The 21088-nt window shown below is 35.4% G+C and overlaps 1 protein-coding gene across 1 annotated transcript in view; it reads right to left on the reverse strand.

Annotated features, from left to right (window-relative positions):
* Positions 1-1771: 1771 nt before the first annotated feature.
* Positions 1772-21088, reverse strand: part of LOC125659634 (ectonucleoside triphosphate diphosphohydrolase 7-like) — a 29896-nt gene continuing 10579 nt past the window's right edge. Inside the window, exons 4-10 of the mRNA XM_056149706.1 lie at positions 20498-20661; positions 19756-19889; positions 16818-17017; positions 10334-10655; positions 6864-6946; positions 3138-3299; positions 1772-2816 (exon numbers count right to left, since the gene is read on the reverse strand). Coding sequence (XP_056005681.1) covers positions 2543-2816; positions 3138-3299; positions 6864-6946; positions 10334-10655; positions 16818-17017; positions 19756-19889; positions 20498-20661 — 1339 coding nt within the window. The 3' untranslated portion in view covers positions 1772-2542. The remainder of the gene's footprint in view (positions 2817-3137; positions 3300-6863; positions 6947-10333; positions 10656-16817; positions 17018-19755; positions 19890-20497; positions 20662-21088) is intronic.

The following is a 21088-nucleotide window of genomic DNA, read 5'->3' on the forward strand; positions in this document are numbered from 1 at the left end:
GGCAGTGCCAAGGTGACTCAGGTGAGCGATGTGGCCTATGGGCCTCTTCTTGAAAATACATGAGGGTACAAACTGCGATGCTTCAAGTCGGCATACTATATATCAGTCTGTATTTTTCATGAACTACAACCTAGTCTTCATGTAGCTTTCAGTGAGTGTTTTACCTCACATGAAATGAGAGCTTAAGTGAGCTTTTCTGTTCACATGTTGTCCGTCGTCTGTCTGTAAACTTTTTATATTTTCGACTTTTTCTCCAGAACCACTGGACCAATTTCAACCAAACTTGGCAAAAAGCATCCTTGAGTAGAGGGCTTTCAAGCTTGTTCAAATGAAAGGTTATGCCCCCTTCAAAGGGGAGATAATCACAAAAATGCAAAATATAGGGTGGGGTTTAAAACATTTTCTCAAGAATCATTGGGCCAGAAGAGCTGCAATTCATATGAAGGCTTCCTGACATAGTGCAGATTCAAGTTCATTAAAACCATGGGTCTGAAAGGTAGGATGGTGCCACTGTAGGCGATAACAGATTTACATGTGGGGAAATCTTTAAAAATCTTCTTCTCAAGAACCACTCAACCAGAAAAGTTTCTATTTACAAGAAATCTTCCTGACATAGTGCAGATTTATGTTTGTTAAAACCATGACCCTGGGGGTAGGGTGGGGCCAAAATCAATCAAGTTGGCAACTTACATGAGCAGTATTAAAAGAGTTGCCAGCCTATATCCATATTTGTGGCACTGTGCCATCTGTCAAGCTGAAGGTCACAGAGAACATTGGCACGACAAAGAACCATTACTTCTATGGCTGTGAGCGGTTTGTTTTTAGCACTTCACCAACATCTCGGAATGTGAAAATTTCTTGAAGGGACGCATTGTAACAATGATAACAAGCATTCTGAGAGTATTGCATGGCAATATATAGTCCCCTACTGGTTGCAAAAATTATTCAAACCAACATGGTTATGGTAAAAGGAAAAATTGGGGAACCAGGATAGGAATGGTTGGAAATCAATTACTATTTGAGTAGCTCAGGTCTAGATTAGACCAGGAAATAATTAGGTTTAGGTCTTTAACCAAGTCAATAAACTGTGACATGTAGGTGATCATGAATAATTTACCTACATTGTTGTATTACTATGCTAGAAGTTTTAATGAATGTAGCAATCTTATCTACAGAGATAAGAAACTTGGATGTAAACTAACAATTCATGCTATTTGTCTAAGTCCAAGAGCCATAACTTAATGAAAAATTAATGAACTGAGCCAAAAGTCGAACTTCATCTGTAACTTGTTATGGCAAAGCAATATTCGTACCAAATATCAAATGAATATCTGCAAGCACAACAAAAAGGTAGAAAAAACCCTGATAATTCATGCTATTTTTCTAAGTTCAAGGGCCATAAATTAGTGAAAAATGAATGGACCAAGAGGAAATTCATACTTGATCTGTATAACTTGTTATGGCAAAGCAATGCACCAAATATCAAATGAACATCTGTAAGCACCACAAAAAGGTCTGGAAAACTGATAATTCATGATATTTTTCTAAGTCCAAAGGCCATAACTTAGTGAAAAATCAATGGACTGAGACGAAATTTGAACTTGATCTGTAGCTTGTTATGGCAAAGCATCATATCAAATATAAAATAAATATCTGCAAGAACAGAGAAGAAAAGTGCGGAAAACTGAACTGATGGACAGACAGACGGACGGAGCGCAAACGTAAAGTCCCCTTCAACTTCGTTGGTAGGGGATTAATAACTTAATCATAATATGGTTTCCATATTTTATGTTTCAGCATTTCAAAAAATATGACATCAATCAAAATTACATTCAATCAATGTTACAACAACCAGACCTAACTACATCAGTTTGAGATGTGTAGTCAGAATCACATGATAAAATTGCCCCCCCCCCCCCTCCCCCCAACAACATCTCTATAAATTGCCAAGGAATTGATATATTTTGAGTAATTATAATACATTTACATCATGGAGAAATCCTATGATACATACCCCAGTATATAACTTGCATATCCATGGACCTCAAGTTAATGACTACATATAATAATTTAAGCATATGAATGATAATTTAACTGTATATAATGAAAGACGTAGTCTTTGAATGTTTACAATATACACTTTAATGTTATCAATATATAACATATGAACTCAATACAGTCTGAAAGCTGGAAGAACACCAAATTGGTAATTAGAATGCTGACTGAATGTCACCAATGTGGTTTATACATTGATGCTGTATAAAAGCACTTCTGGAATGGGTCTGAAACGGGTTCAGAAGACTAGCAGAAACGTATTTGTAGAATTCTAACATTGCATGGTCCCAGTTGATTAACAATTAAGTGTCACTCCGTTTATAAATCAGCAACAATGTCAGATAAAATACAAATAAATATGTCTATAGTTCCTGTTAGGGTTTCCTACATTACGTATCTGTTTTGTTATCCGTTTTGTTAGCCATTACATAATTCAAGTCACACTCCACCTTCAATATCCGTTTTGTTAGCCATTGCATAATTCAAGTCATATTCCACCTTCAATATCCGCTTTGTTAACCATTACATAATTGAGACCTTGTTCCACTTGATCCTCTTCCACCATGAAATATGACATGGATGGGACATGATGTAACTTGTCTGTTTTCCTAGTTTGGCAGATCTTTAAGTGTTTTAAATATATCAAAATTGCCACATAGACAATCACTAAGCAGAAGATAATCACATATTCACTATTGATAAATCTGTTTTTCTTCATCCATGGTGGAGGATTGTGTTGAGTTTCAAATCTATTCATTCCCCTAAAAAAAAAAGGAAATTGTGATAAATGTTGTCTGCTGATAAGAGATAAATGTACAGAAAAATGGGTAAACTCTATTACTCCGTTGAACATTACCTTTTTATCTACTCCATTAAACATGACCTTTTTATTTACATGCCATTAAACATGACCTTTTTATTTATACTCCATTGAACATGACCTTTTTATTCACCCTATGTGACGATTTGAAGTTTTCCTTTCGGGAATAATCATATTGTATAATATATAAATCATATTAAAGCTTAGCTGATTCTAAAATGTTTAGGAACTATACAAAGAAAATTATAGTATAATGGCTTACCTAAGTGGAAGGAATCTGGTGCGGTGTAGAAGAGCTCCCAGGGTCCACTGCACCTCTTTGTGGTTAATTAGTTGAACCGATCGCAACATTTTATAGCTGTGTGGAAATTTCAGTCCTTTATGTAAAACTGTGGACATCCAGGCAGACTTAAAACACTGAAACCTAAAAATGTCATAAATATATGTCATTCATTCATATAGATTGATAGATAGATATATAGACAAATACAAGAGAGACTGATATATAAACAAATATAAGATATATAGACAAATACAAGATAGAAAGACAAATACAAGATAGACAGATAAATAGACTAATACAAGATAGACAGATAGACAAATACAAGATAGATAGACAAATACAAGATAGACAGATAGATAAACAAATACAAGATAGACAGATATATAGACAAATACAAGTTAGACAGATAGACAAATACAAGATAGATAGACAAATACAAGATAGACAGATAGATAGACAAATACAAGATAGACAGATATATAGACAAATACAAGATAGACAGATATATAAACAAATACAAGATAGACAGATAGATAGACAAATACAAGATAGAAAGACAAATACAAGATAGACAGATAGATAGACAAATACAAGATAGACTGATATATAAAGAAATACAAGATAGAAAGACAAATACAAGATAGACAGATAGATAGACAAATACAAGATAGACTGATATATAGACAAATACAAGATAGGCAAATATATAAACAAATACAAGATAGACAGATATATAAACAAATACAAGATAGACAGACAAATACAAGATAGATAGACAAATACAAGATAGACAGATAGATAGACAAATACAAGATAGACTGATATATAGACAAATACAAGATAGGCAAATATATAAACAAATACAAGATAGACAGATATATAAACAAATACAAGATAGACAGACAAATACAAGATAGATAGACAAATACAAGATAGACAGATAGATAGACAAATACAAGATAGACTGATATATAGACAAATACAAGATAGGCAAATATATAAACAAATACAAGATAGACAGATATATAGACAAATACAAGATAGACAGATAGATAAACAAATACAAGATAGACAGATAGATAGACAAATACAAGATAGACAGATAGATAGACAAATACAAGATAGACAGATAGATAGACAAATACAAGATAGACAGATAGATAGACAAATACAAGATAGACAGATAGATAAACAAATACAAGATAGACAGATAGATAAACAAATACAAGATAGATAGACAAATACAAGATAGACAGATAGATAGACAAATACAAGATAGATAGACAAATACAAGATAGACAGATAGATAGACAAATACAAGATAGACAGATAGATAGACAAATACAAGATAGACTGATATATAGACAAATACAAGATAGGCAAATATATAAACAAATACAAGATAGACAGATATATAGACAAATACAAGATAGACAGATAGACAAATACAAGATAGACAGATAGATAGACAAATACAAGATAGACAGATATATAAACAAATACAAGTTAGACAGATAGATAGACAAATACAAGATAGATAGACAAATACAAGATAGACAGATAGATAGACAAATACAAGATAGACAGATATATAAACAAATACAAGATAGACAGATAGATAGACAAATACAAGATAGACAGATAGATAAACAAATATAAGTTAGACAGATAGATAGACAAATAGAAGATAGATAGACAAATACAAGATAGACAGATAGATAGACAAATATAAGTTAGACAGATAGATAGACAAATACAAGATAGATAGACAAATACAAGATAGACAGATAGATAGACAAATATAAGTTAGACAGATATATAAACAAATACAAGATAGACAGATAGATAGACAAATACAAGATCGATAGACAAATACAAGATAGACAGATAGATAAACAAATACAAGATAGACAGATAGATAGACAAATACAAGATAGATAGACAAATACAAGATAGACAGATATATAAACAAATACAAGTTAGACAGATAGACAAATACAAGATAGACAGATAGATAGACATATACAAGATAGACAGATATATAAACAAATATAAGTTAGACAGATAGATAGACAAATACAAGAGGCCCATGGGCCACATCGCTCACCTGAGTCACCTTGGCCCATATCTGAAGACTTTCCATATATATTTGCATGTAAAACCTTAGTCCCTATTATGGCCCCAACTACCCCTGGAGGCCACGATTTTTGCAAACTTGAATCTACACTATGTCAGAAAGCTTTCATGTAAATGTGAACTTCTTTGGCCCAATGGTTCTTGAGAAGAAGATTTTTAAAGATTTTCCCTATATTTGTATGTAAAACTTTGACCCCCCATCCCCCCACTTGTGGCCCCTTCCTACCCCCCGGGGGCCATGATTTGAACAAACTTGAATCTGCACTATGTCAGAAAGTTTTCTTGTAAATATCAGCTTTTCTGACTCAGTGGTTATTAAGAAGCAGATTTTAATTATATATTTGTATGTAAAACTTTGATCCCCCCCTTGTGGCCCCATCCTACCCCTGGGGGCCATGTTTTGAACAAACTTGAATCTGCACTATGTCAGAAAGTTTTCTTGTAAATATCAGCTTTTCTGGCTTAGTGGTTCTTGAGAAGAAGATTTTTAAAGTTTTCCCCTATATATTTGTATGTAAAACTTTGATCCCCTATTGTGGCCCCATCCTACCCCCGGGGGCCATGATTTGAACAAACTTGAATCTGCAATATGTCAGGAAGCTTTCAGGTAAATTTCAGCTCTTCTGACCCAGTGGTTTTTGAGAAGAAGATTTTTAAATGATCCCACCCTATTTTTGCATTTTTGTGATTATCTCCCCTTTGAAAGGGACATGGCCCTTCATTTGAACAAACTTGAAAGCCCTTCACCCAAGGATGTTTTTGGCCAAGTTTGGTTGAAATTGGCCCAGTGGTTCTGGAGAAGAAGTTGAAAATGTGAAAAGCTTACGGACAGACAGACGGACGACGGACAAAATGTGATCAGAAAAGCTGACTTGAACCTTCGGTTCAGGTGAGCTAACAAGTAACACTGGTTGTAAGTACACTGGTTGTAAGTACACGCTGGTTGTAAGTACACTGGTTGTAAGTACACTGATTATAAGTACACTGGTTGTAAGTACACTGGTTGTATTAAGTACACTGGTTGTAAGTACACTGTAAGTACACTGATTATAAGTACACTGGTTGTAAGTACACTGGTTGTAAGTACACTGGTTGTAAGTACACTGGTTGTAAGTACACTGGTTGTAAGTACACTGGTTGTAAGTACACTGATTATAAGTACACTGGTTGTAAGTACACTGGTTGTATTAAGTACACTGGTTGTAAGTACACTGTAAGTACACTGATTATAAGTACACTGGTTGTAAGTACACTGATTATAAGTACACTGGTTGTAAGTACACTGGTTGTAAGTACACTGGTTGTAAGTACACTGGTTGTAAGTACACTGGTTGTATTAAGTACACTGGTTGTAAGTACACTGATTGTAAATACACTGATTGTAAAACTTTGGGTCTTTATTGTCGCCCCGCCCAAGCCTCACAGGGGATGGTGTAAACAAACTCTATATATGTACTACACATTGAAGGAAACACAATCCCTCATCAGTAATGCATGCTGTAGATCTAGCTAAGGCAAGCTAAACAGAAATCTAATTTTTCATTGTTGTCAGGTAAACTATATACTGACCGGAATCTGTTTTCATCTGCTCTTGGGTATAGCTTTTCATCATACCAAGACTGCAGAGTGGACCACTTAGTGCCACAAAATTTCTGTGAAAAGTGACAAAGAAACACACATTTAAAAGGTTTTCGGTATACTTTTCTTTTACTTTCCAAACTCCTTAATGGTCATGTGATGCTGAAAAATTTGCCTGTCTAATACATTCAGTAATGCAGTAGCTATCGCAGAAAGTATTCACATCAAAATAAACCATTCGCTTGTAAAAACAGAGGATGGTTCTGATGGTACTCTTGTGACACTTCCTCTGATATCGGAAAAATTAAATTCTCTCTAATAAAGTATAACTTGATACGCACAAATATCACTTTTCAAAATACAGTCTACTCCAGATATATTGAAATTCAGGGAACTGACCCGAATTGTTCATTATGCGGTCTACTCCGGATATAATGAAATTCAGGTAACTGACCCGAATTGTTCATTATACAGTCTACTCCGGATATAATGAAATTCAGGTAACTGACCCGAATTGTTCATTATACAGTCTACTCCGGATATAATGAAATTCAGGTAACTGACCCGAATTGTTCATTATACACAAAGTTCAATATAACTGATGTTGAACCATATGAATAATGTTACTGAGGATTTATTTTTACTTCAATATAACACGTAATTCAATATAAGAGACTTCAATATAAGTGGTTTGTTTGATATTCGTAAGATTGGTTAACTATATATCGTTAACCGATTGGTGACTGTATTATCTGCCATAATACTATCCATCTCATTGCGATCCAGCCTCACCCTCCAACACCTCCCAAATGCATCAACATAGTGAAGTTGAAGTGTGTTGTAGTAACATACATATGCTCCGTATGGTGCAGACTGTAGTCCTGACCTTTTTTATCAGTGACCATGATCTTGGTTACAATAACCTGTGTTGTCATAAGCAACCTTAATGCACCTAATATCAGCTTCAAAAGTCTCTCCATAATAAATATATAATATTACTACAGTAACTTGATCCGAAGAGTCGGGTTACGTCGAGTTGACAAGCGCAGATCATCAGATCACACGAGACGTTGAGTTTGATCTGATGATCTGCGCCTGTCCATGAGACAAGATCAAGCTCTTTAGATCAAGTTACTGTAGTAATGATAAATTTATCATATACCCCCTTATGCATTTAAAATCCACATTTATAAGATAATTAATGTAAACTAAATTATCTAAAACACAGACATACAGTGTAATTATATTTTGTGTACGCAGTATTGTTTGTGACAAGGTCAATATTTTCCACAAAAGAAGTTGCGTTGATGCATTGTGACGTCATAGTGATGTTATTAGTTTCAGAGGATACTGATACAGAATCAGAAAACCAGTGTGGTGATTCAGAAAACCGGATTACACTTTGTGAAATCCACAGTATTAAAAAACAAAACATTGATGGGTATATAATAAAGTTCCTTGAATTAGGCTGTTTGAAACACTGTCTGATCATAATCAACCTTTGAGTCAAATATCTCTATTACAATATCATGGCCCACATTAAAGGGGCATGGACACGATTTGAGCTCAAAATTTTCAAAGTTTGTTTTTCCATTTTTAATGTTTAAAATGCTTAATTGAGGTATTTCTAATGGGCAGGAAAAATTTTGATGTCAGTTGTCAAGGTACGTGGGAGATACAGAGCTCACAATTCTTTGTTGTGTACACAAGGCTCGTGCCATGTTTTTGTTTACATATAGGCTAAATATACCAGTAAAAGTTCGTTTAAAGCAGATTTTTCAATATACAAGTTAATTCTGAACATAACTGGTTTCTAGTATTTAGCACATCTCATTTTGTTTTAAACATGTTATTTTCTATTAAGCAATCTATGTATATGTAAACAAAAACATGGCACAAGCCTTGTTTACATAACAAAGAATTGCGAGTGCTGTATCTCACTTGTAATTCAAAAACTGATATTCAAATTTTGGTTGACCATTAGAAATACTGTAGATAAACATTGTAAACAATAAAAATGGAAAAATAAATTTTTCCTTTAAACATTTTAACCTGTGACCTGACGTTCAACTAATGACCATCATTCTGGGTCAAGACACACTGTTTGGTCATAAGAAATATTTGTGGCAAGTTTGAGCCTCTACTGTTTCTTAACTGTGTCCTAAACAGAGATTTCTAACTTATCAATTATCAAAGACCTTGACCTTTGTCAAAATGTACTTAATTTAGGGTCACATTACATTGCCTGTTCATAAACAGCCTTTGACATAAGCAGCCTTTACACAGTGTCAGCTTCTATTGTTTTTCCATTACAAAGCTGTGGTCTGGAAACAAAGATGGAAGGACAAAACAATTGAACAGAGATGGATGGATGAACAGGCAAAGATGATAATTTCAATGGACCACCCAATTTTTGTTTGCAGGGGCTATTACTATGCATTATTTGTTTGGTAGAGATTTTCAGGCATAAAGGAGAACACCTTTTAAGATGTAGTTAATTTTCATTTCCACCTAAATCATGAACTCTTAATTTTGGTAGAAAGCTTACACTCGTAATCACTGAGCAGCCAGTTTATAAAGATGATTTTTAAAGATTTCGTGTTTTCCGTTGAATGACCATATAGCCACACCTGAGGGCCTAAATTCTTGAACCTGGGGCCGTTGTTTTAAAATCTTACATTATTTACCGTTAAACCCATGACTAGCCTTTCACATGAAACAAGAGGCCCATGGGCCTTTACAGTCACCTGAGAATCACATGAAGAACTTCTTTTCTGAACAGTGACCTTGAATTTGACTCAGTGACTGACAGAACACTGACTGGGCGATCATTGTGTTAAATATCAGCTACCAATGTTTCTCTATTACACTGGTCCAGATGGCTACCTCATTTTTCTTCTAATGACTTTGAACTTTGATTCCAAACAAGGACAAATTTCTGCTCATACTGAACATGTGCTTCTAATATTTCTTTCTACAAAGTGGACAAATATTTCTAACCTTAATACCAGTGACATTGAATGACCTTCAGAATCATAACACATTGTCTGGTCAGTAGTGACATTTGTTCCAAGTATGAACTACATGTTCCAATGAATTGTTTTCGAAAGACATAAAGCATTTTCAGATTATGAGTCTAATACACCACTTTGGGGCTGAGATCATTTCCACAATTCTGACAGGGGCTGGCCTTCATGCTTATTATGACTATGGATCTAGTTTTTATAATAGATTGTCCAGAAATAGAAAAGTATAGGTTTCTTAAGAACAGCCCTGTTGTTTCAGCTCAAATAGGAAAGAAACCACAAAATTCATTTTTATTCCATACCCAAAAAGATGTCACAGGTATTTTTAGTGAAAACTGGTCATACATTATCAGAGAAGATTTTAGATAATTTCCCCATACATCTTTTTTTAAATATAAAATTACCTCCCCCCCCCCCCCCCCCCCACACACTTACTTTTGCTTCATGATCAAAAGTTTCACTGTTGTAAATCCCTCCTAATCTGAAGACATCATCCATGGTGTACCAGAACTCGGAGAAAGCATAGAATTCACTATTATGAAAAGAAATCACAGGCTGGTGAACTCCATTCATTGAACAAGGCGCTTGTTCACAGACAGTCGAGGAATTCCAGTTCAACAGTCTCAGTAGAGAAGCACGACAAGTCTCATAGTCTCCCTGTCCGTGAAGAAAGTGACTACGATCCCGGGAGTCCTTTACTTCCTGTCTGAGACTCACAGGGAGGCAGGGGTCCGGTATATCTGACTTTCTTTTCTGTCTGCTTAAACAAAATGTGTTTGGTTACAAATCAAGTGATATACATTAGAAGAGAGGTCTGTGGGCCTTGTCGATAACCTCATACACCCCACAGGTTGCTGCCACAATAACAGTAGTTTTTATCCCACTTATCAGTAGGATTTTATGTTTATGAAAAGTTTTATGTTCGACACTTTTTTTTTACTTATATAGATGTCGTAGATAATATTTTCGAGGTGAAAATTCATAAAATACCAGTAATGAATTCACTTCACTTATTGAATGTGGACCCCTCCAAGTCGTGAAAAAAAATAAGTTTTAGGTAGTATTTTTTCCTGAAACTCGTGATCCCCTCATATCTATATATATATTTATATATATAATTATATACATGTGTGTGTGTGTATATATATATATATATATATATATATATATACAGTGGAACCCCGTTATTACGTTTTCCATTTTGTCACGATAAAATAACGTAATACCGGGGGCAACGTAATAAACGCTCCCAGTTAAATCCATTAAAAATATCATTTGGAAATTGTATATCGTCCGTTGGTACTCCGTGAAGGGGTGTGTGAATATATCTTTTATTACTGTTTCTTTGTTTAAAAGACTATGGTACTTTGTTTTATTTATATCTTATCTTTAATGTCCGTAATTCTTCATGTTCTTATCCCTTTTCTTTATTTCGGTGTAGGATACATAAGGATGTTTTGATAAACGTTGCTTTTTCTGCATTCGTTTGGACCGCCATTTTGTTCAACTTTAAAACAATGCGTTCATGTAAATTTCTCTTAATAACTCGTTCCGGTTCGTATTCAACATTCGTATTAAAAAATAACAAAACATCGTTTTTATTAAGTTCTCTAATTACACAATACACAACACAATAAAAAAAAATCCCACCCAAAAAACAACAAAACTATAGACACAAAACGGACACGATACCCAACACTTGCACACTTCTCACCAACGATAAACATGCACGGAGAACAATTTAAGCGCAATCCACATAAAAAAAAAATATGATGCACGAAGATTTCATTTATAATGCTAAATGATGGCACTAAAATCACGTGCGCATCAAGGGATTTTAAAATATTCACTGAGGTAAATGCCGTGCACAAATCGGCCGATAGATTGGTGTATGTATGGACGAGATTTACGAACACCCAAACTGCATGTCCAAACGACGAACAATTTTTTTAATTGAACACCTTTAGTCACCTATGTCCAAGCAGTTACCCAAGCGGTTGTAACATTGCTACGATAAATTTTGTCTTTCTTGTTTGGTACCAAAGCTGTCCGTGAATAGTGTTTTAATAGCGAAGGTAATCACACTATGCTGAACACGCAGGTGGTTGAGAAATTATTTCTTTGATTATCAAAATATGAAAAATGAAGTAAATTTCATAAGAGTACAATTTCTAAATAAACATTATTTAATTGTTTATCACTGGCTTCTATACGGGGTATTCACCTGTATTGATGTCGCTAGATCTATCGAAGCGTGATCAGTCAAGCGTCTCTAATCCCCAAACAGACCAGGAAATTTACGTGGTGACTGCCTCAGGCAGTCAAGGTGTGAATGGCTTATTATTTTGAGAATCACTATTGAATAATTAGGGGTTTATTACGTTTTTGTCGGAATTATTACAACGTAATACCGAGTCCTGGCATTTTAGGACAACGTAATAACGAGGTCTATTTTATATAGGTTTGTTAAGAAATGGTTTTGTGCTTTGAAATTCCAACGTAATATGCGGACTAACGTAATAAAGGGGGAACGTAATAACGGGGTTCCACTGTATATATAGTGGGATAAATCTCCGATATAATCTTCTAGAGTGCTCGACGTGGCCTCACGGAGCTACATAAATTCTAAATACATAAAAAAGAATTTATATATATATATATATATATATATATATATATATATATATATATGTGGAATAATTACTGATTAGAAACATGAATGAAAATACGAATCTCAGCAATACAAGTACTTGTACCTATTCCTTTTAAATTTAATCACCTAGCTGGGTAGCTCACTAAGTTTACCCACTGCTGATCTCTAGAATCTCTAGATCGTAGGTTCAAGTCTAGCAGAATTCTCCCATTACTTTCTACTAAATCTGCATTTTTAAACTAAACAAGAGGCCAATGGGCCACATCACTCACCTGAGCGGCAGTTCCTAGAAATAAACAAGCTTGAGCAAAACTATCATTATATAAGCAGCTTGGTTCAGAAATTTTTTTTCAAAGGTTACGACTAAAAATTTAATAATCATCAAACTTAATCATTAAACTTGACTACAAATTCATCAATTATCATATGCCCTTGTAGACGGATATGGCCTTTTATATCAACAAATTTCATCTAAGGATGCTTTGTGCCAAGTTTGGTTCCCTATAAATTTGCATGTAAAAATTTCGATTCTCTATTGAGGACCCTTCCTAACCCCTGGGGGTCATGATTTCTACAAACTTAAATGGAAGCTTTCATGTAAATTTCAGCTTTTCTGGCCCAGAAGTTTTTGAGAAGATTTTTAAATGACCCCACCCTATTTTTGCATTTTGTGATTATCTTCCCTTTGAAGGGGGCATAACCCTTCATTTCAACAAAATTGAATCTCCTTCACCTAAGGATGATATGTTCTCAGTTTGATTGAAATTGGCCCAGTGGTTCTGGAGAAGATTTTCTTATATATCAGCATGTAAAACTTTGACCCCCTTCTGTGGCCCCACCCTACTCTCGGGGGCCATGATCTGAACAAATTTGAATCTACTGTAAATTAGGAAGCTTTCATTTAAATCTCTATTCATATGGTCTGGTGGTTCTTGAGAAGATTTTTAAAGATTTTCCCTATATATTCGCATGTAAAATTTGATCCCCTATTGTGGCCCCATCCTACACCTAGGGTCATGATTTTAACAAACGTGAATCTCCACTATGTCAGGAAGCTTTCATGTATATTTCAGCTTTTCTGGCCCAGTGGTTCTTGAGAAGAAGATTTTTAAATGACCCCACCCTACTTCAGCATTTTTGTGATTATCTACCCCTTTGAAGGGGGCATGGCTCTCCAATTGCACAAACTTGAATTCCCTTCACCTAAGGATGCTTTGTGTCAAGTTTGGTTGAAATTGGCCCAGTGGTTCTGGAGAAAAGGATGAAAATGTGAAAAGTTTACGCCGATGAAGCCGACAGACAATGGACAAATTTTGATAAGAAAAGCTCACTCGAGCCCTTCGGCTCAGGTGAGCTAAAAAGACAAATTTGAAAGTTTTCAAAATATTGTTGTACACATCCTCCACTTTCCATCCATATCAGATTTCTCTGGTGTGTTACTCCTCCTTAACTATAATGTAATTACATAAATCAAGTCTTTTTGTACAAAAAGTGTAAAAATATGCTTGGCTGATAATGTTCATCATGAAATGACTATATATGATAAGGATTCTAATTGCCAACCAAAACAGAAAGGGGTATAGCGCACATGGTATCCAATTTCGCCTACATAAATACCTTTTTCTTGAATATCATTTTTTACAAATATTCTGCTATACCATGTCAGTTTATACTTGTGTTTACCCAAATTACTTAATAAAGATATCGATATGTTGATAATATGTTTATTTGATAAGCATAAACATCACCGTGATTATATAGAGTATATAGTAGATGTAACTTATTAATGGGCATAAAAAATTGCAATCTGTTGCAAAAGGCCACCTTAAACCAGAAATAAAACACTGAAGTTGTTTTACTTGATTATGACTGTATATAAGTTCATTTGAGGAAATTTGGTTTAAGGTGGCCCTCTTGTTGAAAATGGATAAAATATGAAAAAAAATCGTTCTCAAAGTTTACCTTGAGATTTAGCAGCCTGTCAAACGTTAAACCTTTAAACTCACATGCCTGGGTGGTCTAGTGGTTTAGGTGCTTGGTAATCTTACACTTAAACCATACATTCCGAGTTAAAGTCAGTCCAATATTTTTCCAAAATCTATTTTTTTTTTTTTTGGCTTTTCGTTTTTTGGGGTCGTTTTCTTGAGGGGGGGGGGTGCTTTAAATGTGATACATATATTATAACAAATATTAGTCATTTTCATCATAATTTCTAATATTTGCAAGTTACGACTTAAAGAAAGAGAATTTATTCCGAGATTATTGTAGTTCCGTTTGTTTACACCAACATGTTCCTGTGTGTACAGGATTTTCATACCGTAATGTGACTGACGAAAAGCTAAACAAGAGGTACTGTGAGCAATGCTCACTAAGAATACCCCCCGCTTACCCCAGTCTCCCAAAGGGTGTTGTTAATAGGTATAAATTACCTCTTTCCTGAGTGTAAAAATATGGTATGTCTTTGTAGAAGAAAATAGAAGATACAGTCAGAACACAAATCCATGGCATAAACCTATAATTTTGACCTTGAGATCAAAGGTCAAGGTCATAAATGTACATGGCACATAGTCTCATGGTGATACACCCATGTCTTATGGTATGACTATGTCAAAACCTTATAAACAATTTTGACCTTAAGGTCAAAGTTCAAGGTCATATAGAGGTCATGAAGGTACCCAACACATCGTCTCATGGTGATACACTTATGTGTCAAATATGGTATGCTTATGTCAAAGAACAAAGAAGTCATGGCCCTGACAGGAATCCATTGTAAAAACCTTTAATTTTGACCTTGAGGTCAAGATCATATGGAGGTCATGAAGGTACAAGACACATCGTCTCATGGTGATACACTCATGTGTCAAATATGGTATGCCTATGTCAAAGAACAAAGAAGTTATGGCCCGGATACGAATCCATTGTAAAAAAAACTTTAATTTTGACCTTGAGGTCAAGGGTCAAGGTTATACAGAGGTCATGATGGTACTCGACACATCTCTCATGGTGATCCACCTGTGTGCTAAATATGGTATGCCTAAGTCAAAGAGTAAAGAAGTTATGGTCCAGACAAGAATCTGCACAGACAGACAGACGGACAGACAGAGTGATTCCTATATACCCCCTGAACTTCTTTCGGAGGGTATAACAAATACTACAAGGAAAAGGACACAAATGCACAGCATGTAATAAGTAAAAAGGGAGGAAAAGAACTCTTATACAGTTTGACTTCTCAAAAGAAAATATAAAAACTCATGTAGCAACTGTCATATGATATTTAGGCAAAGCTAAACACTCGAATTATCAACCAAAGGCAAATGAACTGATTACATCTATTAAAGGCGCTGCACTCATGTCAGAACAGTGAGTTAAGTAATGCCATATGTAAAAGGGTTGTTGTGTAATATGAATGCACAGGTCTATGAAAATATTGTACTGTTCATTATTCCAAATAGGAAAATGGTTTATAAGTAAAGAACGACTCATATAAATGTCAGTAATGCTAAACTGCGGCAGTTATTTATCTTGGTTAACGAAACATCAAAAACCTTGGCCTTATATTTAAATATAACACGCCAGTCTATTATAGGAAACCGGTGTTTTCCATTTAGATTTCTGAGTCGGCCGTATCGTCAGCAAATGCGCTATACCTCTTTGTTTTAAAATGAAGTGTGTTTTGTGCAAGAATCCCAATGCAACTCAGTTATTTTCAATTTGATCAAAATGATGTAGAAATGAAATAATGACATCACAAACATGACATTTTAACAACCCCCCCAAAAAAGGCTGATTTTCATGCAGTTTTTCTTCTAGAAAACATTGAGCACAGGTTTGGACAAACTTTATATTCCCAACATAGATTTATCTTGATAAATACACATAGAATAGAAACATTTTGTTTATCTAAAGCTGCACTCAGATTTCCGAAAGAATTTTTAAAATTCAATTTTACAAAACTTTTAATTGAATCCGTTCAAAATTGAGAAATTGCATAACTTTAGATGCTATGTACTGTAACAGACAGTAAATAACAGAGATAATATAGGATCATAATATCAGTTACGTAAATAAAATAAAAGAAAATTTATTCATTCTTTAATACTTTCAAATTTAAGTTTTATGAGGGCCCAGAGAGTCTGTTATTATACATAATCTTTTCTTTTAATCTTTCAATTTTTTCATCCTTTCCCTATTCAAACAACCCAAGAGTCCTGAATTTGACAATTTTGGTTGAAGCCTGCCTGATTCAGGTGACCTATTTACACTTGCCTGCTTGGAGTAATAGTTGCGTTTCTTGTAGTTGAGTTTCTCTGATTGGACGACAGCAGATACTCTTCATACCGTTCTCTAGCCTCGTTGGCACCAAATCCAAGGAAGGTCGTCACGTACACCCTGTAAGTGTGATCAAACTCACTGGCCTGACATCCCAAATTAAATTCGGCCAATCTGTGCTTCGGAATGTTGCTGTACTAAAAAAAAATATAGAACCAGTCTCCCCAGTATCTCACAATGAAGAACTTACTAAAAATAGAACTAGTCTCCCAGTATCTCACAATGAAGAACTTACTAAAAATAGAACTAGTCTCCCCAGTATCTCACAATGAAGAACTTACTAAAAATAGAACCAGTCTCCACGGTATCTCACAATGAAGAACTTACTAAAAATAGAACCAGTCTCCACGGTATCTCACAATGAAGAACTTAAAAGTGTTGTATGTTGTTGATGAAATCTCTACTGAGTATCAATTAAAAGTGTTGTATGTTGATGATGAAATGTCTTCTGAATATCAACTAAAAGTGTTGCATGTTGATAATGAAATGTCTTCTGGATATCAAATCAAAGTGATACATGTTGATAATGAAATGTCTTCTGGATATCAAATCAAAGTGATACATGCTGATAATGAAATGTCTTCTAAATATCAACTAAAAGTGATACATGTTGATAATGAAATGTCTTCTGAATATCAACTAAAAGTGATACATGTTGATAATGAAATGTCTTCTGAATATCAACTAAAAGTGTTGCATATTGATAATGAAATGTCTTCTGAATATCAACTAAAAGTGTTGCATGTTGATAATGAAATGTCTTCTGAATATCAACTAAATGTGTTGCATGTTGATAATGAAATAGTGCATCTTTAAAACCCCCGAGAACTGGGTGTCAAAAAACCCCCGAGAACTGGGTGTCAAAAAACCCCCGAGAACTGGGTGTCAATAAAACCCCGAGAACTGGGTGTCAAAAAACCCCCGAGAACTGGGTGTAAAAAAAACCCCAGAGAACTGGGTGTCAAAAAAAACCCCGAGAACTGGGTGTCAAAAAAACCCCCGAGAACTGGGTGTCAAAAAAACCCCCGAGAACTGGGTGTCAAAAAACCCCCGAGAACTGGGTGTCAAAAAAAACCCCCGAGAACTGGGTGTCAAAAAACCCCCCGAGAACTGGGTGTCCAAAAAAACCCCGAGAACTGGGTGTCAAAAAAACCCCGAGAACTGGGTGTCAAAAAAACCCCCGAGAACTGGGTGTCAAAAGGGACACTGGCTTCTTCTGATGTTTCTCCATTACAAAATTGCATGGATGAATATTTGAAACTTTTTTGGAAGGAAAAAGGGGGGGATAGAACTCTTGGAAATATGACAAATTGCTTCATGTTCTTAATACACTGGTCATAAACAACTGTTGTATCATATATGAGCTTTTAATGCCTTGAAGTTCCATTATAGATCAAGTTACAAATCATCACCAGGAACAAAATTTCTGAATTACTTACTTGTGGCCTTTTCTTTGACCACATGAGTTTGGTTAATAGTCATACCATATGTCAAGTCACAGAACATCTGTTGTGTCAAGTCACAGAACATCTGTTGCATCAAGTCACAGAACATCTGTTGTGTCAAGTCACAGAACATCTGTTGTGTCAAGTCACAGAACATCTGTTGCATCAAGTCACAGAACATCTGTTGTGTCAAGTCACAGAACATCTGTTGTGTCAAGTCACAGAACATCTGTTGTGTCAATCATGCGCTTCTAGCCTTTCTCAGTTACTGAGCTATGGCCCAGACAAATTCTTATATCATCAGTGACCTTGACAAATTGGCCCAGACAAATTCTTGTATCATCTGTGACCTTGACTTAAAATGGCCCAGACAATTTCTTATATCATCAGTGACCTTGACTAAATGGCATTAGTTCAGGGTCAGAACACACTGTCTCGTCAACAGAAACTTTTGCGCAAAGTACAAGCCAAATGTTCAAAGAGTGAAGGTGTATTTCAAGTTTTTTAGCTACATAATTCCATGGATCATGAGTTTTAAAAGCTTGGGAGAAGCCTGCATTCTCTGAGATCTCCCTCCCTGCAGCCTGAAACCCTGACCCAGGGGCAATGAGTTGAACAGTTTTGGTAGAGGCCTCAACGCTCAGTATGACTGTGCACCTAGTCTGTTTCCCAAATGTTCAGGAGCAGAGAAGAAACTTTCAAAACATTTGATGTATTTTCACTATAAGATCCATACAGCCTCGCCCTGGAGTCTGAACTCTTGGTACACAGACTATGGATTTCACTATGCTCAGTCTTACTACATACGCAGTACCACCAAGAGTCAATATCATTTAAATCAATAATGCACTTTCACTTTATGAGCTATAGAGCCCCATCCTAACAACAAAACTCCTGACACATGGGTCATCATTTTCACAATTTTGGGAAAGGCCTTCTTCCAAGCAGTTTGTATGCTAAATGTCTCAAAGTAAAGTACAAGATTCTTAAGATTGCATAATTTTTTTGGCTCCACTTCTCAGCCCCCAGGGGGCCAGGACCTTGAAATTTGTGGTGCCCTTATTCTACAGATGGTAGAAAGTGGCACAGTAGTAAATGTCTGAGAATTGTTAACAGACAACAAAATAGATCAGAATAACTAAAATCTTGTACAGCTTTAATCTGGGGACACACCTTAGCAGATGAATAGAGAGATGGACAAACAGAAGAACAAATGAATTTTGTTAACAAATAATAATTAAGTATTCTTAAAACATTCAGACTCATTTCAGAGGGGACACCCCTATCCAATGAAAGTTTTCTGGTCCAATTTCAAAAAGCCTTCAATATACTGATAGATATATAATCACATCATTATATGCTGAATTGTACATCTCGTTGAATCACATTTACACTATGGAGTGAGGAAGTGAAAGGCACACTGTACTGACCTTGGAAGTGATCTCAAATGCAATCTGCATGGAACCCCCTCCCATATCCATCATTCCCACTGTTCTTCGTCTCACATGAGTTCGTTTCTCTTTGTTCGTGTTGCCTGGAACTTCCACGGCCACTAGAGGGTGCTCTGAATTGTATAAATAATAAATAAACTTATTATTGTAACCATCCTCACACTTTACTTCCACTAGCAAAAATTTTTGCCTACAAACTTTGTCAAGGGTTAACCTTGTAGGATAAAAACATTTTTTTTGAAAATAAAAATGAACCAGTAGATCAAGAGTTCATCATTTTTGGACATCCGAAGTTGTGGAGAAGAAACATGATTGGTCATTATTGCCATGTGATCGAAAAGTGCCACGAAATTACGAAAACATCACGAATAAAAGACTAGGAGTATAATGAAAAACATTGGCACTGAAAGACAGGTGTAAACAAAACGTAAGGGATGATCTGTAATAGGCAAGCCTCGCAAATAAATACACCATATCAACTTGTTGGCATCAAATCAGATATTGGTGATTAGTACTAATTACTGTTACAAAGAGTAATGGATAATTATAATGAACAATTTCCCGGGTCCCCAGCAGTCCAGTGTGTGTGTGTGTGTTAAACCCTTGCCTAAAGGATACTCTGAGCCAAATTTCAAGATATAGGCAATGCTCTCAAAATATTTTATGCATTCAGCAGGCTAAGCCATAAGCTCACTGATCTAATGATATAAAACCCACCTACCATCTGTCCCATGATCGAATTTGTGTAAGACATAATTGACAGCAATCCAGGCGTACACGCCTTCCTGCTTCCCACTGATGACCTCCAGGTTACTCTCTGATATCACAAAGGGAAATAACTTCGGAATTTCTGTGTACAAATTGTGGAAAATGGCTTTCTGTGATCTGGAATTGAATGAAGTGTAAATGCTCACATGAGTCACCTTGGTCTGGTTTTACTAATCTTAAACAAGGTGTTCAAATTAAAGGAATCAATACTTGGGACTTAGACCCATTAAATGAATATTCAATACAAGAAGCCCCTGGGCCTTAAAGGTCACCTGAGTATCACAAAATCCAAACACTGACATCAGAAGTGTCGCATGTTACTAAAAACAAAGAGTGCATCTTTCAAACCCTGAATGCTTTCAGATTTTGCAATCAAAAGTGATTTTTATTCCTTTCCTGAAGTGTTAAAATATATTATGAACTTTTTGGATATACAGTGAAACTTCTCTAAACCGGCCGGCTCTCGGACCGGAAAAAACGGACGGTTTAGAGAGATGGCCGGTATACCGAGAATTTAGCAATTATAGACATTTTATCTCAATAT

Source organism: Ostrea edulis, chromosome 9 (assembly GCF_947568905.1).
Source record: "Ostrea edulis chromosome 9, xbOstEdul1.1, whole genome shotgun sequence".
Lineage (NCBI taxonomy): Eukaryota > Metazoa > Mollusca > Bivalvia > Ostreida > Ostreidae > Ostrea > Ostrea edulis.